Source organism: Sus scrofa, chromosome 7 (assembly GCF_054392235.1).
Source record: "Sus scrofa isolate SSC_HxYL_T2T_F1_AM1 chromosome 7, Sscrofa_HxYL_maternal_Yorkshire_Landrace_v2.0, whole genome shotgun sequence".
Taxonomy (NCBI): Eukaryota; Metazoa; Chordata; class Mammalia; order Artiodactyla; family Suidae; genus Sus; species Sus scrofa.
In genome coordinates, this window is record NC_139389.1 from 108323888 (window position 1) to 108350588 (window position 26701).

The following is a 26701-nucleotide window of genomic DNA, read 5'->3' on the forward strand; positions in this document are numbered from 1 at the left end:
CACTGTTGTCATCACCAGACAGGACCATGTCTGAGTCTGGAAAATGGCAATAATTGATATTTTTGGATATTTCCAGGAAGATAGTTTGAAAAAACAAGAGAAAGTTTCTTTTAGAGTAGCTACTCTTGCTGTCATCCTGTCTTTAGAGTAACTGAGAGAGAATATCTGATCATTATTGGTGAGAAGAAAAGTATCCAAAGATCATTTACTAGTAGAAAATCATGGCTATCAGAGGAAGTTTCAGAGTTATTTATTGGGTTGACCCTCATGCTGGCACAGTACACACAGGCACACAGTGGCGTGTTCTAAGCAGATAACAGCAAAGAATTAACTGCTGGAGTTCTTTTGTTTTCTTTTTCTGGCCATGCCCACAAGGCATCATGTGGACGTTCCCTGGCCAGGGATGGAATCTGAGCCAGAGCTGCGACTTGCGCCATAGCTTCAGCAACACCGGATCATAAGTCCACCAGGCTGCCACAGCTTGAACTCCCTTTAATCATTAACTGCTGTTTTAAATAAAGTAATTATAGTTCCTAGTTTAATGACACGCACAGTCATCCTATGCTGTGTAGACTGAGTTCATATCAGTTACTTATATTCTTAAAATGCCAGTTTTGGCTTCCAGGAGCCTTACTTTTATGCTAGAACAGTGGTTCTCAACTGAGGACATCTTGCTACCCAGGGGACCTTTGATAATATCCGGAGACAATTTTGGTTGTCACTGCTGGGGAAGAGAGGTGCTGCTATCCATCCTATAATGTACAGCTCTCTCTTCTAACACCCAGCACAGACTCATCTGGCCCAAAATGTCAGTAGTGCCGAGGCCGAGAAACCCTGTATTTGGGGTTGAAAACTTATCTTACCCCATGGGCTAAATCTGATAAACAAATGTGTTTGGTTTTTCCCACACATTATTTTTGGAGGTTTTTTTTTTTTTTTTTTTTTTTTTTTTGGCTGCACCTGCAGTATATGGAAGTTCCTGGGCCAGGGACTGGATCCATGCCTGAGTTGCAGTAATGCCAGATCCTTATCCCACTGCGCCTGGCCAGGGATCAAACTCTTGACACCACAGAAACAATGCCAGATCTTAACCTGCTGCATCACAGCAGGAATTCCATTTCTAATTTTTTTTTCTTTTTTTTTTAATGGCCACACCTGTGGCATATGGAAGTTCCTAGGCAAGGGGTCGAATTGGAACTACAGCTACTGGCCTATACCACAGCCATAGCAATGCCAGATCCAAGCTGCATCTGGGACCTGTACTGCAGTTTGTGGCAACACCAGATCCTTAACCCACTGATTGAGGCCAGGGATCGAACCTGCATCCTTAAGACTATCTCGGGTTCTTAAACCCACTGGACCACAGTGGGAACTCCCCAGGTAGTTTTTGAATTAGTTGCCAATATGCAAAATTCTGGCTTCTGTTGAAGACATGGTTTTCTGGTAATTCTGAGCCTGTGTTCTAGCAGGGCTGATATTCTCTGGTCTCCACTGTGTCCTACTATCTTACAGCCAGCCCATTTGGTCCATTTGTTTCCTGACTAGCCCCTGTAAACACTTGGGCTCATGCCCTTTTTTTTATACCTGTATGCTAAAGCCTGAGGCACAAACCAAGGACCCTTAATCATCTCTGATCCCTCCACCCAGAGCTGTTCCACTTTGATTTACATGAGCCGTTTTGTATTATCTCCTTTACCCCATTCTCCATGTGACTCAAAACCCAAGTTTTGCCTGCCTTGACTCAACTCCAAGTTAGCAGCTTGATATTATTCCAAAGCAGTAATTTTAAGTATACTGATTGATTAAACAAGTGATCTGAGATTATTTTGTAATTCATAAGAGAGCTTCTCCAGTTCTTTCTTGGGACTTGTAGGCTGTTGTAGAGATTCTTCTAGATCCTGTGTGGATTCCTGATGCTGGAGTTTTGTAGTTTCATGAGTGCTGCAGAATAAATTAGAGTATTACAAAATCAAAAATTTTAAGTGTTACGTAAGGTTTAAGGATGGTTTCAATATTATCGTTAATTCTTATGAGGTAAAAAGGTAAATTTCTGGGGGAAAACTGATACAGGAATTAGGGGGAGGGCTATTAGAACTTTAAAACACAGTTGAGAGTTATGGAGATGCTGTGCTTTTCCTCTTTGACTCACATGATATCTGTGGAAGAGGTGATGCTAATGAGTTACTTTTAAAAAGTGTTAGATCTGGGAGTTCCTGTTGTGGCTTAGCAGAAACAAATCTGACTAGTACACAGGTTCAATCCCTGGCCTCACTCAGTGGGTTAAGGATGGATCGCTGTGTGCTGTGATGTAGGTTGCAGACGCTGCTCAGATCCCCAGTTGCTGTGTGGTGTAGGCCGGCAGCTGTAGCTGTAGCTCCGATTTGACCCCTAGCCTGGGAACCTCCATATGCTGCAGTGTGGCCCTAAAGAGATGACAAAAAAATAAAAATAAAAAAATAAAAAAAATGCTAGATCTGACCAAGCTGAGGGGAAAAGAAAGGAGTTTTAAATTATTATTCAGGATATTATAGCTTTTATTGTGGCTCTGTAAAGGTTTCTGCCTTTACTTATCCAATAAAGTAAGAAATGTATCATTTTATAGGAGGTAAAAGTATACATGATTTTTCTTCAACAGTGAATTAGAAGCATTTTTGACTGATGACATTAGACTGGAATTGGAAAAAATGATCTCTTTCAAATTAAAGGAATCTAAACCTAATATACAATGGTTATATTTTATTCACAACGGCACTGCTCACCAAATTTAAATGTGTTACTTGGAGATCTCTGGATTGGTACTCATAAATACCGTATTGTGATCTCAGAATATCCGTGACTATTCTAAAGCTTCCTCCCGGTGGCCTTACTAGAGATGCAACTTGAGAGCTACAGGATGACAGCAGTATCTCCAGTTACCTGGGACAATCATGGACTTCTGACTGCTCCTTCCACTGTGAAGCCTGGTTGCCCTGACCCTTGTTCTTCACAAAGTCTTCATCCAGCCCAGCCTGCTTCAGGGTGTTTCGATACCGTTGTTCTGCTTCCTTCCTGGCAAGATCCTATGGAATGGAAATGAATCTGCTGTAGCTGGATTCCTGGATAATTCTAAATTGCTTGCGTAAACTGTATGCTTACAATACTGCTTTCCTACCCTACCACCTGCCATTAGTGCTGGACATAGATTTACATGAAAATTACTTAAAGCATTGTTTTCAGGCTTTAAAGTACACAGGAACTAGCTGAAGATTGGGTTAAAGTGTAGATTCTCATTTGGTAGTTCTCAGTTGGGGCCTGCAATTCTGTATTTCTATACTCCCAGGAGATGCCAGGTGGTATTTTGGGAGATAAGAATCTAGATTTTTGGAAGACAAGTGATGTCTAGGTGAAAAAGATGGACTAAAAACATTTTAAGATTTAAAACTAACCAAACTATCATCAGGAACACTGAATGATAAATTGAAAATAAGCCGCGCTAGTGACATTCTTAACAGGATGGATGGTCTGCATGTAGACCAGAAAAAGGTTATTTTCTGTTTGTTTTAAATGTTGAAGAGCAAAGGCGTATAGAGTACTCTTACTCTGTATTTTTCCTAGAGTGATGAAAGATCTGGTGAGATCTGAGAGTGAGCTTGCTTGAAAAAAGTCAACATAAAGAGCAAAGGTCATTATGAGAGATTTTACTTTATCCAAGACATTCCAGCATGTGTATGAGTGTGTGTGTAATATGTAGAGGGTTGGGAAGGACTGGAATCAGGAAATATCTAAATAACCCCCTGGCTGTGAGACAGATGACACCCAGCATTTGGAACCATGTCACTAGGGAATGCCACCTTTTGTCTGAAACTCTGGAGAGGGATCTGCAGCCTGATACAGCTCAAAGCTGTCTGGGATGGTGGCCTTTCTAAGGCAGTTCAGGTAGCCTCAAAGCTTCCTTAGGGAGATCTCAACTGAGTCCAATGTCCCCAAAAGTCTAGAGAACATCTTAATGTGACTCTTCAGCCTGAAAGCTGTTTAATCCAGAAGAAGTTTGTGGGGTGCTTGTGAACATCCCAACCGAAGACCTATAAACGTGGCATAGCTCTAGCGGCTGGGGATGCCCAGGGCACCAGCACTATAGGAGGACAGATGACATTAGGAAGTTAAAGATACTCTAACACAGCCAAACTGTCAATTGTATGTCTGGAATCTAACCTCCACTCTGATTCAAACTGAAAGACTAGGAGTTCCCTTTGCGGCACAGCAGAAACAATCCAACTAGTATCTATGAGGATGTGGGTTCAATCCCTGGCCTCCCTCAGTGGGTTGAGGATCTGGCGTTGCTATGAGCGGCTTGGATCCCAAGTTCCTGTGGCTGTGGTGTAGGCCGGTGACTACAGCTCTGATTGGACCTCTAGCCTGGGAACCTCCATATGCCGTGGGTGCGGCCCTAAAAAGCAAAAAGAGAAAAAATAAGAAAGCTGTAGTGAAAATCCCAGTGAGCGAAATACTCCTTAATGGGTGCCTTTGGAATCCAGTCTTGGATGAAATCAGTCCAAACATTCACTGCTACACCCCTTACCTTGAGGAGAGGTGGTAGTAATAAAAGGAACCAAATTTAGAATCATTCTGAACCTAAAGGAAGTGTTTGATACCCAGATATTAAACTTTCCTAATTTCTAAGAGCCCTTTCATCCAAGACAGAAACTGAATGATGGTTTAGATTTACCTTGGTAACTTGTTCAAAGAGATAGGGCCTTATTTGTATTCTCTTCTTCATTTCCTCCAGTTCTTTCTTATACTCTTTTGCTCTTTTACGGTCATTGTTCCTGGAATTAACAAGATTTTTAGAATGAATTCTTGCTTTTTCCAATCCAGAATACTTTCATTCCAGTTAAGTGGAATAACTCCCACAGACATTGCAAATTCCTAACTGCCTGGAAAAATCCTTTGATTCTGTATGATTGCAGAAGCTCACTGTAATAACCCCATATTGCCATTTTCAACACCAGTGGTCTGTTGGCTTCTGAGACAGTCATCCCTTTGGCATGTAGAGGACACTGACCTATTCTCTTTCAGCTTTGCTTTGAATACTTCCTCCAGGCTTTTATGGGGATCCATGGCTTTTGCACGCAAAGTCACAGATTTCGATATCTCTTGACACTTCCTTTTGTGCATCTCCAACCACTGAGTACTTTCATCTGCTTTGTCCTTTTTCTCAAGTGAACTTCTAAAGGGAAGAAGCAAAAAAAAGAATACAGATGACCAACCTGGGTATACTTAAAAGCAATTTTAGTAACCTCTCCAGAAAGTCGGTTGGTTTTTTTTCTTTTTTGGTCACACCTACGGCATATGGAAGTTCCCAGGCCAGGGATCAAATCTGAGATGTTGATTTCCTGTCGTGGCTCAGTGGTTAACGAATCTGACTAGGAACCATGAAGTTGCGGGTTTGATCCCTGGCCTTGCTCAGGGGGTTAAGGATCCAGCATTGCCATGAGCTGTGGTGTAGGTCGTGCTGTGGCTGTGGTGTAGGCCAGCGGCTACAGCTCTGATTAGACCCCTAGCCTGGGAACCTCGATATGTCGTGGGAGTGGCCCTAGAAAAAAGGCAAAAAAAAAAAAAAATCTGAGATGTAGCTGCAACCTATGCCACAACTGTGGCAACACTGGATTCTTAACTGCTGTCCAGTTAGTTGGGGTTTCTCTCTTTTTTTTTTAAGGGCCACACGTGTGGTATATGGAAGTTCCCAGGCTAGGGGTCGAATCGGAGCTGTAGCTGCTGGCCTATACCACAGCCACAGCAACACGGATCTGAGGCACATCTGTGACCTACACCACAGTTCATGCAGCGCTGGATCCCCAACCCACTGAGTGAGGCCAGGCATTGAACCTGCATCCACATACTAGTTGGGTTCATTTCCTCCACGCCACAACAGGAATTCCAGTTGGTGTTTCCTATGAATGGGTAATTTGCCACACTGGCATCTCAGAAAGAATAAGATTCTGGAAATAAATGGACTGGCAGATGAAGTCTTCTTAGCACTATGGACAGTGAGTTTCCACCCCAGGAGTTCATTAATTGAACTGAAAAATATGAGTTAAAGTATTCTTACACCCAGGCTTCTTGCCAGCTGGAAACAAAATAATACTAATAGCTACCATTTGCTGAGCTACCCGCATACCCTGAACCCAGTGCAGATAGGCACCAATAAGTGCTTTCTAGCCATTAGATCCTGTAATCCTCATAGCTGCCCTGTGAGGTGAGGACCATAAGCCTCCTTTTTTAGAGGCAATGAGTTGAGCCTCAGGGAGGGCAAGCCACTTGCTCAGAGCTACCCAGCATGCCATTGGAAAAGCCAAGATTCAAACCAGGATGTCTGACTCCCAAGGCTCTGCCCTTGACAACTGTGCTGTAAAAGGCGGCTGGAAAGTGCCTGAGTTCATGGCCCTTTGGGAATACAAACCCACATTTCCACAGAGAGCTCAATACACAGACAGTGTGGGGTCAACTGCAGCACCAAGTGTGTGTAAAGAGCATTCTACAAGGTACCATGGCGAATTCTACCAAAAGGAAAAACAGTTGAGACTCTTGCAGGTGGCCATTTATATTGAAATGGACACATTAGGGAGGAGGGCATGGACGATTAATGTTTAATGCATGTCAAACGCCCAAATGCTAGGATGCAGCTGTGGACATCCTCTGCAGTGGGCCACCCTCTGGTGCGTGAGACCCATTTTCGTCAAATCTGAGATGTGGAGTTCCCATTGTGGTCTCAGTGGACCTCAAGATACTGATGCCGTTAGCCTTGATTTAGTAGCTCAATGAATCTTGAGCTTCGCAGATTCCAAATACATTTCTAAAATCCCTGTTGTGGGTCTTCAGGAGCCACTTAGGTTCTGTGTGCTCCTCTGGGAGCCCCACAGGAAAGCACGGAGGCACCAGTCCTCTCCCAGGGCTAAGCCTTCAGCTCAGAGGCCGAGTGCAAGAACTCCTGCAGAGGTGCTGGCTTGATGACACGGCCACCAGGACAGAGTCAGGTCAGTTAAAGAGTTAAATAAGGAGGCTCCTTCTTCCCACCTGACTTCTATTGGTTTCCCAAGATGAATCTCAGAGAATCTCACATCTGTGCGATGGAGGCCTCATGTCTTTGTGGCAGGGTCACACACAGGTTTGGGCGCCTCTGCATTCCTGTTCCTAGTGGCTTCCTCCCTCTTTCACCAACGTGTCTTTACCCACATTATTCTCTCTGGAAACTTCTTTCTCTCCTGCCTTTGCCCGGCTCATTCTTCAGGTTTCACCTTAGATGTCTATTACAAGAGACCAGGCTGCCCAGTGCCCCCCACCCCCAGCCCCCTGTATTCCCCCATCATTGTGCTACTCACAAGATATAATTGTTGCTTCTTTGCTTTTCTGTATTTCAGATTAGATATTAAACTAGAGGTTCCATGAGGTATCTCCCGCCTTAACACTGTGTTCGGCATGAAGTCAGTCCCCTAAGAATATTTGCCTAGTGGTTGGCTGGGTGTTCTCCTGCTGTCAGAGAGGTAAGTGTTGGGGGGTCATGTGAATTCCTGCCCTGATCAGAGAATCCCCTTCCCCCCTCTTCAGTCTCTCTGATCACAGGAGAGGAGGCCCAGGAGGGGAGGGCTTTCTAGCATTCAGGCCAAGATCCGAACATGGTGACTCCCCTGCAGCCTGACTGCTCACCTGACTGCAGACTCCCTCTTCCTGGTGGCGTCTGTGATGTGCACAGGGAGGGTGTTGGCAGAGAGGGAAGCAAGGCCACTCAGGGAACGACTCCTTGGCAGGGGTGTGGCGGGGGGCTGTGGAGATTCCTGCAAGAAATGAAGGCTGATATTGGTGGGGCAGCACATGCATTAGTTTCTGTGTTAACTGGGATTCCACTGCAGTGAAGGACTAGTCAGGGAATCTTCATGTCTTTCTTGGGATTAAGGCAAGGATAACGAGATCTTGAGTTTAGTAACAGGGCAAAGGCTTGCCTGTCGATCCCAAAGGTTTTAATTATATGAGAAGGGTTCTTTGGAACTGATATTAGGACATGACAACTGTTCTCAATGCCGTTTTCCAGACTTGCTTAGACTTATTTCTGCAAAACCCCTCTACAGAGAGGGAAGGAAGGAAAGTATTCTTATGGTCTTAAATTTTTAGGAACTGTGGATCTGCTTATAGCTAAACTGGTGCTTAAAAAAAAAAAAAATTAAGAGAGAAAAATGTCATGAGAAGTGCTCTATGTTGAGACTGGGCTCATCCTCTATCACGGGCCTCAGCCCTAACCCTCGGGCAGTGGCCTGGGCTCTCACCCTCCTCCCTTCAGAGGCAGCGACATCACAGGGCCGTGAAGTGTGACGCAGGCTGGCGGTTCTCAGCAAGAAGGGCTTGTTGCGGGTCACCTCCCTCGTGTCCCTTCTCTTGGCGGCTCTTTTCTGGAAGGCCTTGTAAAGGCCCTCATAGTCAGGGACGACAGGATTCACCCGAGGCTGGAATCCAAAGTCAGTTTGCAGAAACCCAAGCTTTTCCTTCCGGGTCCGGGTGGCTGTGCGAAGCTGTGGGTCAGCCCGGCGGCTACTGGAGGACGGGATGGGGGAGGAGGCCATCTGCAGCATGTCCAGGGCTCTCATCTGGATGCGAATTTTCCTCAAGAGCTCAGCTTCTATGGAAAAGAAGTCAGGGTGGTGATGAGTGAGAAGGGACCAAGCCTTGTACCAGAAGGTTTGCAGAACTTTCTCTCTTCTAAACACTCGGAGTTAGGAGTTCCTGCCATGGTGAAGCGGAAACAAATCCAACTAGGATCCACAAGGTTGCAGGTTTGATCCCTGACCTCGCTCAGTGGTTTAAGGATCCGGCGTTGCCGTGAGCTGTGGTGTAGGCCGCAGGCATGGCTTGGATCTGGTGTGGCTGTGGCTGTGGCACAGGCTAGCAGCTGTAGCTCTGATTGGACCCCTAGCCTGGGAACCTCCATATGCTGTGTGGCCTTAAAAAGCAAAAAAAAAAAAACAAAAAAAAAACAAAAAAACATACTCAGAGTTAGTATGTGGCTGGAGCTGTCATGAGCTTTCCAGGAATTTTGTAAGCCAGTTGGCATCATGAAGGAAGCTTAAAATTGGCCAGGATAGGAATACTTATACCATGACAATGACAAACACTACAAATCAGCATGTCACTGTTGCAGGCCAGGCAGGCTGCAGAAGCAGCTGCCATTTAACCTTAGCACTCTCTCCAGCCCTTCCTTCAGAGATGAAGCAGGAAGCGTGCCCATCCCTAGGTCTCCCTGTCTCAGGCAGAGGCCCCACCATCCACCCAACTGCCTAAGCCCGGGGCCCAAATATTTCTCGCTTGCTCTTCTCTCATCTTCTTAGTCACAGGTTCCGCCATCTCCTCCTCTTTGCCCTCCCTCTGGCCCAGCCTCTTTTCATCCTTCCTGCTAATACTGTCACAGTTTCCCCATTGAATCACTGCCATAGGGTCTTGCCCATCCCTCCTGAATATCCCCGCAGAAGAGTGAGCTTTCTGACCCGCATATCTGATCATGAGGCACCCTACTCAGAACCCGTCAGTGGCTCCCCACTGTCCTTGCGGTGAAGTCCATCAAGTCCAGACTCCCTTCCACGGCCTTCAGGGCCCCTGGTCTGGCCTGTGCCCGTCTCTCCCTCCCTTCTCTCGCCTCTGGCTTTCCATACCCTGAACACGCTCAGCTTTCTTACCTCCGTGCTATCATCTCTGCCTGGTGCACTTTTCCTCCCTCTTCATCGAAGTCACCAGAGCTCATCCTTCAGGGTCAGCCTCTGGGCTCAATTTCCCTGGGGATCGTCCCCAACTGTTCCCACCCCTCCCCACACTCTAAGTCAGAACCCTCTGTTCTATGCTCCGTAGCACCCCCAGGCTTCCGCCCTTTAATCAAGCAAGTGACGTATCACATTTGTAATTTCTTGTCTATTATCTGTCTCCCTCCCACGTCCACAAACTCCCTGTTTATTCACACCTGCGACGAGGCACATGTTACTGAATGAGCGAATAAAGCCTGAGTCCTTTACCTGAGCTATTTCTTGAAATGAGTACCTCACAGGACATGGGGTGAGGGGTGGCTTTCCTCGGGGGCAGCTGGCTAGCGGTTGCACAGGCCTAGCCTGCTCCTTGGATGTCTCATGGTTCTCTGCTCTGGCACCCGCGCTGCTGCAGAGGCCTTGGCATCCAAGCACTGAGACAGGGGTCCATGGGGGCGCTGTAGGGCTTCTCCCTCCTCCCTCTAGACTAGGAACCCCCATTGTATAGAGGGACCCCACCCTACCCCGGCTGAGCAGGGCCTCTAGCGGGCGCGCTGGAACAGCTCCTCTTCAAGCCAGGCTGACCTCAAGCCTGAATAAATCCCTGCGGCCCTGCTCAGTCCCCTGCAGGCCGGAGGCAAGGATGTGTTTACCTTGGAGTTTGTCCCCGAGGGTGGGCTCCAGAATGGACTTGGGGATCCTCTTGGTGGCCTTCTGCTTGGGGACTTTGACCTTAGCTGCGGCGGCCAAGTCCCTCTGTTGAGCAGCTTTCTTTCGCTGCTCCTCCTTCTCCAGGAAGCTGAAGGGCTTCAAGGAAGAGAGGAGCAGTTCCTTCCTCTTCTGGATCCCTGCCCGCCTGCGCGCCTCGCTGCGCTCCACGATCTCCTGGTAGAGGGGCAGGTAGACATGCGCAGGCACGGGCTGTGCCCGGAACTGCCGGTGGCACTCGGCCTCCTCCTGGCCCTGCTTCTGGGCCTGCTGCCTCTCGTGCTCAAAAGAGGCAGGGGAGGCCAGCCACTGGGCCTTCTTCCTGGCCTCTCGCAGCGTCATGCGGAATGGCTGAGGGACGGTGATGGATGATGCCCAGGAGCTGATGCTTCTGTGCTGGGAGGGAGGCCTGGAGCCAGAGGGTGGCTGAGCCGTGGGGGTGTCACTGGGCAGGTGGCTCAGGGAGTGGCAGCGTCTTCTGGAGCCGCACCTGTGGGGAGAAAGCAGCTCTGTGTGTGGAGGACAGGGCAGCCTGGAGGCTGGTTCCTCACAGGTCCTCCTCCCTGCCCTTCCCTGCCAGCGAGTCCGTTACTCAGCTACTCAGCCTCCCATCACAGCCCCACAGGACTCCAGGCCTGCCCCCCTCTCAAGTGGCCTCGTTCCTCCCTAGAGGCCATCCTAGCAGCCCTAGTAGGATGAAGAATTGATCTAGGTATTGCCACTTGGCACTCTCATATTTCCATATGACAGAGAAGAGTGCCATGGAGCAGAGGAGGGCTTTAGAGTCAGGCAAGGTTCAAATCTTACTTCAAACAATTCCCAGCTGTGACTTTAAGCAAAGTCTTCTTGGAACCTCAATTTCCTCACCTGTAGAGTGGCAAACATATTTACTCAGAGGGTTACTTGGAGGAGAAAATAAATATTAAATGAGATAAAGTACACGTGCGCCCAGCAGGGCTTGGTCAGTATCAATGGACCTTGCTGCCATTCCCAGGGAGGTAGTATAGTGGGGAAAGGCATGTCTTTAAGCAGTTCTGGAGCTTCAGGTAACTAACGGTTACCCAAAGATTTAGGACTGCTGGGTAGGAGTCAGAACATGTTTGGCTGATTCTGAACTGGAGCCTGTGGTCTGGCAACGTGCAGAAGGGGTCTGTGTTTTACTGAGGAAGGTGAGGTTGAGTCATGCTGTGACCTGGCCAGTGCCAGGCATTGAGGCAGCTATTGAACTGCAGGGCCTTACCTTGGAGATGAGGGGTGGTGCACCTGTGGCTTCCCCCTGCCTTTGTCTTGGAAGAAACTGTCCAGGTCCTCGTCATCTTCAGAGAGGCTCCCATCACTGTCTGGGTCAGAGGGATAAAGGGATTCCAACAGGCACCACCTGCCTTTCTGCCTCAGCGCTTGCAGGGTCTCATAAAAGCTCCCCGTTGAATCAGAAGTAGAATCTGTCTCCTCCTCTGGGCTGAGGAACTCACTGAGCCTGCCAGCTCTGGGCAAAACCAGCCCATCCCCAGGCGGCTGCTCTTCTGTCTCTGTGTCTGAGGAGGATTTGGGGGGAAACATCTAAAATGAAATAGAATAGACAAACTATAATTTCAAAACATAACTATTTTAATTTCACTTTAAATAAGCCTCTATATATTAAAGCTGAAGAGGAGTAAAGAAAAATGTGTTCCTCAGACTTGTGACAAGAGGGAGGGGGGACAGAAAGGGAGAGGGATGGACTGAGAGTTGGGGGTTCGTGGATGCAAACTATTACAGTTAGGATGGATAAGCACTGAGGTCCGACTGTACAGCACAGGGAACTATATCCAGTCTCTTGGGATGGACTGTGATGGAGGGTAATATAAGAAAAGGAATATATATATATGAATGACTGGGTTACTTTGCTGTACAGCAGAAATTAGCACAACACTGTAAATCAACTGTACTTTAATAAAAAAATAAATGTGTTCCTTGCTTTAAAGAAATTTCACGTATTGGTATATGGGGTGTGCTTGGTTGAAGGGAATTCTGACTCTGGATTCAAAGGTAGGTATGTGCTCTAGCTCTCACTCTGCTACTGAAAAGCATGTGAATTTTAGGAAAATTTCTTTTAAAAACAAAACGAGGAGTTTCCCGTCATGGCAAGGTGGTTAATGAATTCGACTGGGAACCATGAGGCTGTGGGTTCGATCCCTGGCCTTGCTCAGTGGGTTAGGGATCTGGTGTTGCCATGAGCTGTGGTGTGGGTTGCATACGCAGCTCGGATCCTGAGTTGCTGTGGCTCTGGTGTAGGCCAGCGGCTACAGCTCTGGTTTGACCCCTAGCCTGGGAACCTCCATATGCCGCGGGTGCGGCCCTAGAAAATGCAAAAAAACAAAAAAATAAATAAATAAAAATAAAAAAATAAAAACGATTTTTTGGATATAATTCACTCAGACTGATAGGGCTAGAGTAGACACAGGTGGTTGTGGAAGTCCCAATAGATAGATAAAGAGGAAAACCTGGGAGATGTTGGGAGACCACTGTAAGTTCAAAACAAAGCAGGCTTGCTTAACCAGTGGAGGTGTGAGAATCGCCCCCAGGTCATTGGGTGGGAGATGGGATAAGTCCTGCATTCAGATTCAGACCCAGGGGAAGAGTTTGAAGGCCACCCTTCAGCTGATTTGAATACACTCCTTACAGGATACTAAGGAGGAGCTCTATTCCCGGAGAGGAAGAGGCGGGCCTTTCCAACCCCCACTCCCCTCGGATGATAAAATTGCGGCCCCGAAGATTAGACCCTCCGCAGGGCTTCCTTGCCTGCTCACTTGTACCTCTTACAAGAGTCCTATCCTAGTAAATCTGTTCCTTGTCTGTCGCTTTGTCTTTCGCTGAATTCCTTCTGCGCAGAGGCATAAAGAACCTGAGCCTTGGTGAGTCCAGACACAGGGTAACTCGAATTTAAAACCGTGGGTTTAAGTCTCAATCTGGCTTTAGGTTGGGTCGGGTCCTGGCACCTGGGTTCAAGTCCCAATCTGGGTTTTGGCTGGGTTCAGGCGGGTTAGTGTTGTCAATTTCGTTACCATATAATTGATACAAATCACTCAAAGTGAACAGTTCAGTGGGTTTCAATATATTCAGAGTTGCACAACCATCACCACAATCAGTTTCAGATCATTTAAATCATCCTCCCAAAGGACCCCATTCCATTTTGTTGTCACTCCCTATCTTCTCTAACCCTCCTCCAAGCCTCAAGCCCTAAGCAACCACCAGTTTACTTTCTGTCTCTGTGGATTTGGGAGGCAAATTTCTGGTTTTTTGTTTTGTTTTGTCTTTTTGTCCTTTTTAGGGCCGCACCCGCCGCATATGGTGGTTCCCAGGCTAGGGGTCGAATCGGAGCTATAGCTGCAGGCCTACGCCAGAGCCACAGCAACGCCAGATCCGAGCCGTGTCTGCGACCTACACCACAGCTCACGGCAACGCCGGATTCTTAACCCGCTGAGCGGAGCCAGGGATCGAACTCACAACCTCAAGGTTCCTACTCGGATTCTTTAACCACTGAGCCACGACGGGAACTCCATGGGGGCAAATTTCTTAATCTCTCTGTGCCTCAGCTTTTTCTTCTATGAAATGGAGACAAGAATCGTGCTTTTAGTCCTGGGATGGTTGAGAGGAAAAGGAAAAACTAAAGGCCATTGCTATGGCTCTATGAATAGCTTGTCAGAAAGCTCAAGCATTGGAGTCCCATTGCTGAGTCTGGTCTCCGCTTGCCTAAACTCGGTCAGTTTTAATCCCACGCCCCTGTGACACGCCCCTGTCGACGGTCTCCAAGGCAACGTCAAACAGTTTCCTCTCTTAGGGATTCCTTTCCAGTTAGCAGACATGATCGCTCCCTTTCTTTTTCTTTCCTCACCTGAGGACTCCACTGAGCGCCGCAGGAGCTTCCCGAGGAGCTCCCCACGGTCATCTCCTCAGCTGGGCAGAGACAGAAGCGTGGAAGAGACAGTGGCGTGACAGCTGCTGTAGCTGCCCTAGCTACGCAGGTCAGGTTCCGCCCCTTTCTCGCTTGGGCCGCTGATTGGCTTCCAGGCAGATACACGAAATGGTCCCTTTCCTCGGCAGGCAAGATTCGTCTTCTGATTGGCTTATTCTCTAGGTAAGTTCTACTTCCGGTTTAGAGGTGGAGGTTAAAGCAGCTAGTGACTGGAGGGCTCTGCTCCGGAAGTGCTCCCGGAGGCGGGCCTAGCGGGGCGCCAAATACGGCGCAAGTCAGCACCATGGCTGCCCGGCTGGCTGGCAGCCGATCGGGGACTGCTCTTTCTGCTGCCCAGAGAGGCCCGCTAGTTTCCTGTCGGAGGTGGGCCGGCGCCACGGCTGACACCGTGTATGATGTTGTGGTGTCGGGTGGAGGCATGGTGGGCGCCGCTATGGCCTGTGCCTTGGGTAAGCGCATCTCCAGACCGGTAGTGGCGGGGAGTGGGGCCCGGGAGGAACGGTGAGAACCGTGGGAACCCTGGCACTGTTTGCCCAGAGTCTGAGAGTTATGTATCTTGTGGTCCATTCCCTGCCCAGAGGAGCCCCAAGGCCTTGGGGCAAGCGTTTGTTCCTTCAGGATGTCAAAGGGTCAAAAGTGGGAGGGAACAGTAGGAGTTCTTCCAAGGCGTGGGGAAACAGACTTGCCCAGGGTTTTTTAGTTCTGGACACCGTTGAAAGGAAGCAGGCATTGCCTATTGAGCTAGGCTGGTTTGTGTTGGTTTTTAAACAGCTTCACTGAGGCGTTCCCGTGGTGGCTCAGTGGAAATGAATCTGACTAGTGAGGAAGATGCAGGTTTCATCCTTGGCCTCACTCAGTGGGTTAAGGATCCAGCGTTGCCCTGAGCGGTGGTCTAGGTTGCAGACTCCTGTGGGATCTACATTGCTGTGGCTGTGGTGTGAGCCGGCAGCGACAGCTCCAACTATACCCCTAGCCCGAGAACCTCCATATGCCGTGGGTGCGGCCCTAAAAAGTCAAAAATAAATAAATAAATAGCTTCATTGAGATATGATTTGTACACTATCATTTAAAGCATAGAATTTGATGATTTTTAGTATATTCACAGAATTGTGCAGCCATCGCCACAATAAATTTTAAAGTATTTTTATCATCTCCAAAAGGAATCCAAACTCCTTAATGGTCACTGTCCACGTCCCCCCTAGGTAACTGCTCGTGTACTTTCCGCCTCTATATATTTGCTTTTTTGGGACATTTCCATATACATGGAATCTACTTAATGTTTTTGATTTTCACGCAGGTTGTAGCTTGTGCTTCATTCCTTTTTACAAGCTTAATATTTTGTGTGGATATAGCACATTTATTCATTCATCAGTTTTGGACGATAGCAAGTAATGCTACTATCATTTTGTGTATAAGCTTTTGTGTACACTCCTATTCCTAGGAGTGGATTTGCTAGGTCACAGTAAACTCTGTTTAACCTTTTGAAGAACAGCCAGTGTTCCAAAGTGGCTGCCCATGTAAAATACATTTCCCCCAACAATATATGACCAATATAATTTCTCCACATCCTGGATAGCAATGTTAGTATCTTTTTGTTACTAGTTATACTAGGGAGTGTGAAGTGCTCTCTCCTGGTTCTTTCCTTTGTTCATTGTTTTGTTTTGTTTTCTTCCTTCCTTCCTTCCTTTCTCTATCCATCCATCCATCCAGCACTGCAGCATATGGAAGTTCCTAGGGATCAAACCTGGGCCTCTGCAGTGCCAACGCTGGGTAATTAACCTGCTCTGCCACAAGGGACCTCCAGCTATCTCCTGCTTTTAATTTGCATTTCCCTAATGACTAATGATGTTGAATATCTTTTCAGGTTTATCTGTCATTTGTATATCTTCTTTAGAGAGGTATTCAGAACCTCTGCCCATTTTTAAATTGGCTGTTTTTCCTTTTATTATTTACTTTTTAAGAGGTTTTTTTTTTTTTTTTTAATATATTCTGGGTATAAGCCCCTTATCAGATAAATGATTTTCAAATATTGTCTCCCATTTTGTGGGTTGTTTTTTTTCACTTTTTTAAAAAAATGCCATTTGCAGCAACATGGATGGAACTAGAGAATCTCATACTGAGTGAAATGAGCCAGAAAGACAAAGATAAATACCATATGATATCACTTATAACTGGAATCTAATATCCAGCACAAATGAACATCTCAGAAAAGAAAATCATGGACTTGGAGAAAAGACTTGTGGCTGCCTGATGGGTGGGGGAGGGAGTGGGAGGGATTGGGAGCTTGGACTTATCAGACACAACTTAGAATAGATTTACAAGGAGATGCTGCTGAATAGCATTGAGAACTTTGTCTAGATACTCATGTTGCAACAGAACAAAGGGTGGGGGAAAAATGTAATTGTAATGTATACATGTAAGGATAACTTGATCCCCTTGCTGTACAGTGGGAAAATTAAAAAAAAAAAAAAATTTGAGGAGTTCTCTCCTGACACAGCAAGTTAAGGATCTGGTGGTGCCACTGCAGTGGTTCAGGTTGTTGCTGTGGCACAAGTTCCATCCTTGGCCCAGGAACTTCTGCATGATTTGGGTGCAGCCAAAAAAAAAAAAAAAAAAAAAGAAAAAGAAATAGATAAAAATTAAAAATTGAAAAATAGTTGATTTACAATGTTGTATTACTTTCAGGTGTATAGCCAAGTGATTCCGTTTTATATATATATTCTTTCCCCTTATAGATTATTACAAAATATTGACTCTAGTTCCCTGTGCTATGCAATAGGTTTTTTTTGCTTTTTTTTGTGCTGACTGCACTTGTGGCATATGGAAGTTCCCAGGCTAGGAGTTGAATCCGAGCTGTGTCTGAGACCTGCAACACAGCTCATGGCAACACCGGATCCTTAATCCACTGAGCAAGGCCAGGGATTGAACCTGCATCCTCATGGGTACTGGTTGTTTGTAACCCGCTGAGCCACAATAGGAACTCCCGAATTTTGCTTCTTAAGTACATTTTTCTATTGAACAGGATTTGTAATTTTTAGGAACTTAATACTTTGAAGATTGTAAATATCTATTATCTAAATACAACAACCTTCCTTTCTTCATTCTTCCTTTCTAGGGCATTCTTTTAGCTCGCTCTGGGTTTTGCCAGTTTTTTGCTTCTTTGCACATGGCAAGTGTTGGGCTGTCTGGAGAGGCCTTACCACCATGGGCAGGGTGGTTTGCATGACTGAAACAGCGTATGTTAACTGCTTACATAGTGTTTCTTTTTTATGTGCCCTGTAAGAAATTTGAATCCAAGGGGCTGAGGAATTGGTTAATCTGTTGCTTCTCTTAGAAATGAGAAAAAATATATGCCGATTTTCCTAAAATGATATAACATTTTCTTTTTTTGTTTTAGGACATGATATTCACTTTGGTGACAAGAAAATTCTGTTGCTAGAAGCAGGTCCAAAGAAAGTATTGGGGAAATTACCAGAAACTTACAGCAACAGGGTCAGCTCCATTTCCCCTGGCTCTGCAACCCTTCTCAGTAGTGAGTAAAAGCTTCTCTGTTCTAGAATCAGTCTCCTGTCTCTTGACTTTCCATTGTGTCCCATGGTACAAAGTCACCAGAGTATCTGGCCAGGAGGGAGCTCACTGAGGTGGGTGGGGGAGAGGAGTGGGGTTGGTAGTCTTGTGCATAGTTGAAGATGAGGCCCCTGGAATTGTTCCTGCGTCAACTCTCAATCCTGAGGAAGGCATACGTGGGACAAGTAGGTCCATGTGGACTTCATTTGTGATGCTGGGTCATTATGAATCGGTGGCATTGAAACTATATGAACTGATTCTGACCATTCACTTCTAGCAGCAGCATATTCTTCAGTTCCAGAGTTAGTCCTCTAGGGGGCTGGGGAGCCTGAATGCTAAATGCTTTTAGGGTGTGGATGGATGTGTGCACATGGAACCAGTTAGCAAGTTGTCTCGGATCTCCCCTAGGGCCATCCTGTCTAGAACCACCCCATCTAAAATTAGATTCTTGCATCACTCTCTAGCCCTTTATTTTTCTTCATGACACTTAACTACCTGACATTTTACTATGAAAAACATTTTTTCTTTATTACCTATTTCTCCCAACTAGAATGTCAGCTGCTAAAGGCAGGGATTTGTCTGTTTGGTTTCTCACTTTATGCTCAGTACCTAGAAGTGTATCTGGCACATAGTAGGTGCTCAATAAATATTTCCTCAATGAATGGTTTAGTGCTGTAGAGTTTTTTTTAAAAAAGGTCTTTATCCAGGGAGTTTGTAACCTCAATAGAATGATGAAGAAAAATTATATGGATTTGGTTTCCTTTTTTATTTCCCCCACTTTAACATGATTTGACATTTGATCCTGAAAGCTGGATCCTTTTCATCCTCTGTAATCTGAACTGGGGAACAGATTAGCTTAGCTCCTAGCATTAAACAGGATAGAAGCGGAGAGTGTTTTTCTGTTGTTGGAGACCGGTGACAACCACCTCTGACTGGAGGGACAAAGGGGAGCCCAGGAGGGATGCGGGTCCCACGGGGTTGCTCTAGTCTATATGCAGATCCTTTCTTTTGTAGGTTTTGGTGCCTGGGACCACATCTGCAACATGAGATACAGAGCCTTTCGGCGAATGCAGGTGCCTCCTTTATCACGTTTGGCAAGATATCATGGTCGGTTTTGTGTTAGGATATTGGAGTTCACATTCTCCAGGTTTTCTGTGACTGTGGGAAGAAATCAGTTTACGCTCAGTCTAAGGAGATGGGAAAGCATTCCCAAGAGAATTTGCTTTTCACCTTCTATCTCCTGGCAGAGGGACTGGCCAATTGTGATTTTTCTGCTTCACTCACTTGGGAAAGCAACACTTGATTTCCAACTGGAGTAGTGTTTCCTTTTCCTTGGGTTGTAATACAGACCTCCCCTTTGTGTTTCTAGGTGTGGGATGCCTGCTCCGAGGCCCTGATCATGTTTGACAAGGATAATTTAGATGACATGGGCTATATCGTGGAGAATGATGTCATCATGCAGGCCCTCACGAAGCAGCTGGAGGCTGTGTCAGGTGAGGCACTTCCTGACTTCCATTCTGTTTACTTTCTGGAAGGTGCATTATTCTGGGACTTACTGAAAGGATCTCTTCTGCAGATACTGATGTCCACCATAAAGAACCCTCTGTTGGTTATCTCAGAGTTGGTTTTTTTTGGTTTTTTTTGTTTGTTTTTGGTGTTTTTTTGTTTTTTGTCTTTTCTAGGGCCACGCTCAGGGCATATGGAGGTTCCCAGGTTAGGGGTATAATCAGAGCTGTAGCCTTGGAATCCGAGCTATGTCTGTGACCTACACCACAGCTCACGGCAATGCTGGATCCTTAACCCACTGAGCAAGGCCAGGGATCAAACCCGCAACCTCATGGTTCCTGGTTGGATTTGTTTCTGCTGTGCCTTGACGGGAACTCCTCTTTTACCCATTTTAAAGCTAGATTTTTTGTCTTTAGTTTTAAGAGTTCTTTATATGTTCTGGATATAAATTCCTTATATATATGATTTATAAATATTTCGGGGTTCTGGAGAGAGGAGTTGGAAGCAACTTAAATGCTTTTTCATTTGGGATAATAGTTCATCCCTTCCATGTAGCTTTTTTTTTTTTTTTCTTTTTTTGAGGACCGTACCTGCGGCTTATGAAGGTTCCTTGTTCCCAGGCTAGGGGTTTACTTGGATCTGTGGCTGCCAGCCTACACCACAGCAACATGGGATCCAAGCCACGTCTGTAACCTACACCACAGCTCACAACAGTGCTGGATCCTTAATCCACTGAGCAAGGCCAGGGATCAAACCCACAACCCACTGATCAAGGCCAGGGATCGAATCCTTGTCCTCATGGATACTAATTGGGTCTGTTTCCACTGAGCCACAACGGGAACTTCCAATGTAGCTTTTTTTTAATATAATTTTTTTATTAAAGTATAGTTGGTTTACAGTGTTCCAATTTTTCCTGTATAGCAAAGTGATTATGTCATACACATCCATGTAGCTTTTAAAGATAATTTAGATCTGGAGTTCCCATTGTGGCGCAGTGGTTAACGAATCCGACTAGGAACCATGAGGTTGCAGGTTCGATCCCTGGCCTCGCTCAGTGGGTTAAGGATCCGGCATTGCCATGAGCAGTGGTGTAGGTCGCAGATGCAGCTCGAATCCCGCCTTGCTGTGGCTCTGGCTTAGGCCGGTGGGTACAGCTCCGATTGGACCCCTAGCCTGGGAACCTCCATATGCCACGGGAGCGGCCCTAGAAAAGGCAAAAAGACAAAAATAAAAAAAGATAATTTAGATCTAATAGTCATTTAGAAGCATGTCCCAGGAGTTTCCTTGTGGCATAGTGGGTTAACAATCTGGTGTTGTCACTGCAGTGGCTCAGATTGCTGCTGCTTTGGTCCCTGGCCTGGGAATTTCCACATGCCTCAGGTGAGGCCAAAAAAAAAAGTCCCATAATGTATTGGTAGAAAAAAAAAGTATGTGTCATATAATCCCACTTGTGTGTGAGTCTATGTTGGGGGTGGGCAGTGTGCATATATACTGTCTGGAAAGCTATACAGTAAAGCCTTAGCTGTGGCTGCCTCTGAGTGGTATATTAAAGGTGATTTTTCTCCAACTTAAACCTTTGTTGTTCAGACTTTTACAGTAAAATGACTTTGAGTGGGAAGAAAAATCTTATGAAATCTACAACTTATTTGAGCTTGTGGTATTCCCCACCGTGTTTGCTCTGAAAGCACATGTGGGTTCATTTAGATGTAGAGCGAAACTAGAGGAGCAGGAGCCTGAAGACAAGCAAGTGCGAGGGACAGGTGCTAATTCAGAGGCAGCTTTCCTTTCCTGGCTCCTCTCCCCTCCGCGATGCATCCCTGTGGCCTCTGTCCTTCACCAGCTCTTAGAGCGTAGCATTGACCACATGAATTATTTTGTAGATCTCTGCTTTTGTCATTTAGGAGTAAATAATAAGATAATGATATGCTCTCCTGGGACTTTGCTTGAATTAGGTATTTAGTTCTTTCCTCAGCCTGTGTGGCCCAACTGTCTAATGTTTGTTTTTTTCTCTTCTGACCTCCCTAGACCGAGTGACCGTTCTCTACAAGAGCAAAGCAGTCAGCTATACCTGGCCTTACCCATTTTCCATGGCAGACTCCAGCCCTTGGGTTCATATTACCCTAGGTGATGGCAGCACCCTCCAGACCAAATTGTTGGTAGTTGAAGATTCTTATTTTGCCAGGGGTCTTGCATAGCCACATGTTATTAGATTCTAGCATCTCTGCTAATTTTAGATCTAAGCTCTAGTTGAAGTTTTGTTTTTCCTTTTTTTTGGCCATGCTCGCAGCATACAGAAGTTCTCAGGCCAGGAATTGAATCCTTACCACATCAGTGACCCAAGCCACAACCATGACAATGCTGGGAACCTTAACCCACTGCGCCACCAGAGAACTCCCCATATTGTTGAAGTTAATTTTGGGCCAAGCTTTTGGTTATAAGGATCAGTACTCACTCAGACCAGCTCAAGTTAAGATGGTCCTGTGGTAAACCCTGTACAGGAAGCAATCTCCTGGGCCATCGCAGGTCTTGAAATAAAGGATAGCTGGCCTTACGGGGACAGGAACCAGAGTGTCAGAAACTGAGGCTGTTCTTTCCCTTTCGGGAGTCCTGTGTCACTCATCGCCTTGCATCTGCCATTTGTTTCTTCTCATCAGCTTCCCCTTTAACATGTCAGCCATTCCTAGCTTAACCATCAGGACTGTTAGCTCTAGTGCCTGCCTAATTGCTTACTAGTTCAAATATCAAGACACTCAGGCTGAGTTTAACCTCGGGCTGGCAGCTCTTGAGTCAAATGTCCAGCTTTGAACTATTAGCTGAGGCTGGGATCACATAGGTAGGGCTTCTCCTCTAGGGCCTGTGGGCGAGACAGGCATGATAAAGGGTTGCAGCATTTGGAACTAGAGAAAACTTTTAGAAGGCAGAGACAAACTTCTGGAACAGTTTCATTTATTAAGCATTTGTAAGACTTAGCAGGCTCTTGTCTCCATGCAGATTGGTGCTGATGGTCACAACTCAGGAGTACGGCAGGCTGCTGGAATCCGGGATGTTAGCTGGAACTATGACCAGTCCGCTGTTGTGGCTACTTTGCATTTATCAGAGGTAAGATCCCGAGTCTGCCATTGGGGGGCCCGGTTCGTACGAGGTACTTGTCACAAGAACTTTTCTTTTGCTGTCGCAGCCCACGGAAAACAATGTAGCTTGGCAGAGATTTCTTCCGTCTGGGCCCATTGCTCTGCTCCCGGTAAGAAGTCCTGGCTAGTCTGCTTGGACGTGTCAAGTCATCTTCTTTTAGAACTTCACTTTTAGCCTTTTTCTGGTTTCAAGGGAATATGCCCGGGCTGGCTTTGTCTCCCCTTCTTACCTTCCTGCATGCTTGAGCGCTCGCACGAAGTTTTAGCCCTTGGTACTAATGTTCTTTTGACACAGCTCTCGGACACTTTGAGTTCCTTGGTTTGGTCCACATCCCATGAACACGCAGCAGAGCTGGTCAGTATGGATGAGGAAAAGTTTGTGGATGCCATTAACTCTGCCTTTGTGAGTATCACCAGCCGATGGTGTGTTGCACGGGTAGATACAGAAAGGTGGTTTTGAGTAAGAAGAAAGGACTAACCAACCAGCTGCTCCTTTAAACCTGGGACACTGGACCTGGATTATGTGGAGGGGATTCAGGAAATGTAAAAGAATAGAAATTAATTTATGTGCTCTTCTGAGGGTTGTGGGCCGCTATTAAGCTGACTGAAACAGCTGCCTAGGTGGTAGAGCCTTTTTTAAAGCTATAATACTTGGATAATTTTGAGCTGCTCTCCTAGATCCCAAGTACCTGAACCTTTGAAGCCTGATTCATTAGAAGTGTTCCTGGGTGGGGGGAGTGGGAGGTGACTGAGCACATTTCAGTGGGGAGCTTAAGAGTGAGCTTTGGGAGTTCCCCTCGTGGCGCAGTGGTTAACGAATCTGACTAGGAACCATGAGGTTGCGGGTTCGGTCCATGCCCTTGCTCAGTGGGTTAACGATCTGGCGTTGCCGTGAGCTGCGGTGTAGGTTGCAGACGTGGCTTGGATCCCGCGTTGCTGTGGCTGTGGTGTAGGCCGGTGGCTACAGCTCCGTTTCGACCCCTAGCCTGGGAACCTCCATATGCCATAGGAGCGGCCCAAGAAATAGCAAAAAGACAAAAAAAAAAAAAAAAAAAAAAAAAGAGTGAGCTTTGTAGACAGACATGGGTTCAATATTAGTCTCCTGTAAAATGGAAGTAGCATCACGAACCTTTCAGAGTTTAACAATAATAAAAAAGTCTAAAGACTCAAAATGAGAAAATTTATAGAAAATGCTTGCAACATACCTAGTACATTATAGGTACTCAATGTAGTTATTCTGGAGTAGACACAGCCTTTAGATTAATAGACACCAGTATTTTGGGACCTTAAATGCCACATTATCTAAATTCACTAATAATAATCAGTAACATTTATTGAGCACTTGCAGTTTGCCAGGTACTGGTGAAGGGTTTTTACATCTATTCACATACTTAATCAGTGCACAGTTGAGGTAGGTACTGTATGCTGCTCAGTTAGCGATAGGTCCCTTGCCTGAGGTCATACAGCTATTGGCAGAGCTGGGTTCTGAAATCAGACTGGGCCTCAAACCCATGCTTTTAAGCACCAAACTGCTGCCTCGCTGATGACTTCACAGCGGTTTACAGTGAAGAATTTAAGCTCCCCTGCTCTGTAGTAACAAGAATAAAAGGAACTGAACATACTGAAGTGGCTTCCAAGATAAATAGTGACCCTCTGGGTCATTTTATATTCCTGGCACAGGTCTTTGCAGTACATTCGTTCAGCAAGACTTATGAGTGCTTCTCTGTAGAAGGCTCCAGAGGTAGACAGATGAGACACAGTCCCTGCTTTCAGGAAGCTCAGTCAAGGGAGGGAGAAAGATACAGAAATGACAGTTTGGAACAGTGGTAGAAGTAGGCATGGGATACTGTGGGAGCAGGGAGGAGGGTTTGGCGACAGCTTCTGGATGCTCTGAGGTGTAATCCTGGCGAGCTGGTGGTGGGAAGACATTCTAAACAGAGGAGAGCGTGGAGGCAAGAGGTTGTAGAGAGAGCTGCTTTGTGGCAGACACATCTTTCTGAGGGTAGGACTGGTGGGGGTGACACACAGAGGTAGGCAGGGGCAGGTCATGAGCAGTCTGGCTTCATCCTAACGCCTGTGGGAAGTGACGGGAAGTGTGTTTATGTTTGGCTCAAGGGGCTCGTCACTTGTGGTCTGGATCAGTTTAGGCATGTTGGGTGCCATTACCTGTGGCTGTGGTTATAAAGGGTTGCTCTGTTGAACTTTTAATTTCCTGGTCACTGATGAAATTTCACTTGTTTTGTGGCCGCCACTCAGTGGAGTGATGCTAACCACACAGACCTCGTCGACTCGGCCAGCTCCGTGCTGCACTATGTGGTTTCCATTCTGAAGCCCACTAAGGTCTCAGCTCGCCAGCTGCCCCCAAGTGTAGCCAAGGTGGATGCCAAAAGCCGGGTACTGTTTCCTCTTGGGTTGGGACACGCTGCTGAGTACGTCCGGCCTCGGCTGGCACTCATTGGGTAAGATAATAACAAAGCAGGACTGCTCCCCTTTCACTCTGCACTGGAGGCTGCACCTGAACTGTGCTTTGTCCTTAGGGATGCCGCCCACAGAGTCCACCCACTTGCAGGACAAGGTGTCAACATGGGCTTTGGGGATATCTCCAGCTTGGTCCATCACCTCAGAACTGCAGCCTTCAACGGGAAAGACTTAGGTAGGGATTCAGGCACCTTGGAAAGGTTTCCCAAGGTCATTTCATAGGGGAAGATCATGAACGTGGCCCTCAGGAGCCAAGTGTAATGGCCGTGAATGTATCTAGTTTGCTAGGAAAGAAGACGTCACTACTGAATTGGGAATTGAACCTCTCCTCTTCTCTCCAGGCTCCATGAGCCACCTCACAGGTTATGAAACAGACAGACAACGTCACAACACTGCTCTTCTGGCTGCTACTGACCTACTCAAAAGGCTCTATTCCACCAGTGCCACCCCACTTGTGCTGCTCAGGACGTGGGGCTTGCAAGCTACAAATGCAGTATCTCCACTCAAAGTAAGAGTGCCCCCAGCTCTGCCAGAGTCTTGCTCACTGAGAAATGACTTTGTCAATGAGTCTTAATTTCTTTGAATTTTCTTGGCTATAAAATTACCGTCTTTATCTGAATACCTTCCCCAGTAGTTATGAGCGAAAGAAATGTCTGCTGGGCTTGCTGGTGCTAGGGCCCACATCTAAGCAATAACTGTGTAAGAAGGGCCTAAAATAGCGACTGCGGACTTTTAAAGATAAAGATGCTTAAGTCAGACTTCCCGTCGTGGCGCAGTGGAAACGAATCCGACTAGGAACCATGAGGTTTGCAGGTTCCATCCCTGGCCTCGCTCAGTGGGTTAAGGATCTGGCATGGCTGTGGCTGTGGTGTAGGCCAACAGCTGTAGCTCCGATTAGACCCCTAGCCTGGGAACTTCCATATGCCACGGGTGCGGCCCCCAAAAGACCAAAAAAAAAAAAGATGCTTAAAGATGCTTAACTCCTTTTGTTGCTTGCCCTTTCCATTAAAAGACACTTTGGAGGTACACTTGGGAGAAGCTATCTGGGAATTTTGCTGAGTTTTTTGCTTACATCACTTAAGATATTTTAAAGTGTTCTCTTCACCTGCCCTCATGCCTTAAGGGGTCGAGTATCACTTCACTGTTTCATTTTTCCCCAGGAGCAGATTATGGCCTTTGCAAGCAAATGAATGCTCTTCTTCCGGAGATTCTGAACATCTTTTCCCAAGACCATCACATATTTTCAGGATTTAATTTAATAAATTTACTTTACATTAGAATGTCAGTCTTGGAGTTCCCATATGGCACGGTGGAAACGAATCTGACTAGGAATCATGAGGTTTTGGGTTCGATTCCTGGCCTCGCTCAGTGGGTTAAGGATCTGGTGTTTCTATGAGCTGCAGTGTAGGTCGAAGACATGGTTCAGATCCTGCATTGCGGTAGTGTAGGCCAGCAGTTGTAGCTCCAATTTGACCCCTAGCCTGGGAACCTCCATATGCCACAAGTATGACCCTAAAAAGCAAAAAAAAAAAAAGTCATTCTTTTTTTTTCTCCTCTGCTTAATGGACCTATATAGTCCAAATAATGAGTGGTGATTT

The 26701-nt window shown here is 46.3% G+C and overlaps 3 protein-coding genes across 14 annotated transcripts in view; 1 reads left to right on the forward strand and 2 right to left on the reverse strand.

The window, feature by feature from the left end:
• Nucleotides 1-234: 234 nt before the first annotated feature.
• Nucleotides 235-14460, reverse strand: FAM161B (FAM161 centrosomal protein B). Of its 2 annotated transcripts, none has more exons than XM_084969736.1 (9): nucleotides 14341-14460; nucleotides 11707-12026; nucleotides 10412-10956; nucleotides 8298-8647; nucleotides 7684-7811; nucleotides 5042-5203; nucleotides 4706-4805; nucleotides 2917-3059; nucleotides 235-1941 (listed from the first exon to the last, which is right to left on the reverse strand). In XM_084969736.1, the coding sequence occupies exons 1-9, from the start codon at nucleotides 14392-14394 to the stop codon at nucleotides 1803-1805; spliced, it is 1941 nt and encodes a 646-aa protein (XP_084825862.1). In that variant the 5' UTR covers nucleotides 14395-14460; the 3' UTR covers nucleotides 235-1802. The 2 variants fall into 2 exon arrangements, with proteins under 2 accessions (XP_084825862.1, XP_020955737.2); XM_021100078.2 differs by having other exon boundaries at nucleotides 5042-5206.
• Nucleotides 14461-14648: 188 nt separating this feature from the next.
• On the forward strand, nucleotides 14649-26383 carry COQ6 (coenzyme Q6, monooxygenase). Of its 2 annotated transcripts, XM_001929106.6 has the most exons (12): nucleotides 14649-14870; nucleotides 17819-17953; nucleotides 19003-19061; nucleotides 19358-19481; nucleotides 21520-21650; nucleotides 22486-22593; nucleotides 22673-22735; nucleotides 22921-23028; nucleotides 24882-25084; nucleotides 25163-25278; nucleotides 25445-25611; nucleotides 26264-26383. In XM_001929106.6, exons 1-12 carry the CDS (start codon nucleotides 14705-14707, stop codon nucleotides 26291-26293), a joined length of 1410 nt encoding a protein of 469 aa, XP_001929141.2. In that variant the 5' UTR covers nucleotides 14649-14704; the 3' UTR covers nucleotides 26294-26383. The 2 variants fall into 2 exon arrangements, with proteins under 2 accessions (XP_001929141.2, XP_084825888.1); XM_084969762.1 differs by lacking the exon at nucleotides 21520-21650.
• Nucleotides 22424-26701, reverse strand: part of ENTPD5 (ectonucleoside triphosphate diphosphohydrolase 5 (inactive)) — a 50220-nt gene continuing 45942 nt past the window's right edge. For all 10 annotated transcript variants that reach the window (XR_014811129.1, XR_014811128.1, XR_014811130.1 and 7 more), the window contains one exon: nucleotides 22424-23139. The gene's annotated coding sequence lies outside the window, so the exon portion shown is untranslated. The remainder of the gene's footprint in view (nucleotides 23140-26701) is intronic.

Bases quoted from the DNA above. Each gene is read 5' to 3' on its own strand.
- FAM161B (XM_021100078.2), bottom strand. From the start codon at position 14,394: ATGACCGTGGGGAGCTCCTCGGGAAGCTCCTGCGGCGCTCAGTGGAGT. The intron at 10,957-11,706 runs GTAAGGCCCTGC...TTCTCCCCACAG, and splicing joins CACCACCCCTCATCTCCAAG to GTGCGGCTCCAGAAGACGCT. The intron at 5,207-7,683 runs GTGAGCAGTCAG...TCTTCCCTTTAG, and splicing joins AAGAGGGAGTCTGCAGTCAG to AAGTTCACTTGAGAAAAAGG.
- COQ6 (XM_001929106.6), top strand. From the start codon at position 14,705: ATGGCTGCCCGGCTGGCTGGCAGCCGATCGGGGACTGCTCTTTCTGCT. The intron at 19,062-19,357 runs GTGCCTCCTTTA...TTGTGTTTCTAG, and splicing joins GAGCCTTTCGGCGAATGCAG to GTGTGGGATGCCTGCTCCGA. The intron at 25,085-25,162 runs GTAAGATAATAA...CTTTGTCCTTAG, and splicing joins CCTCGGCTGGCACTCATTGG to GGATGCCGCCCACAGAGTCC.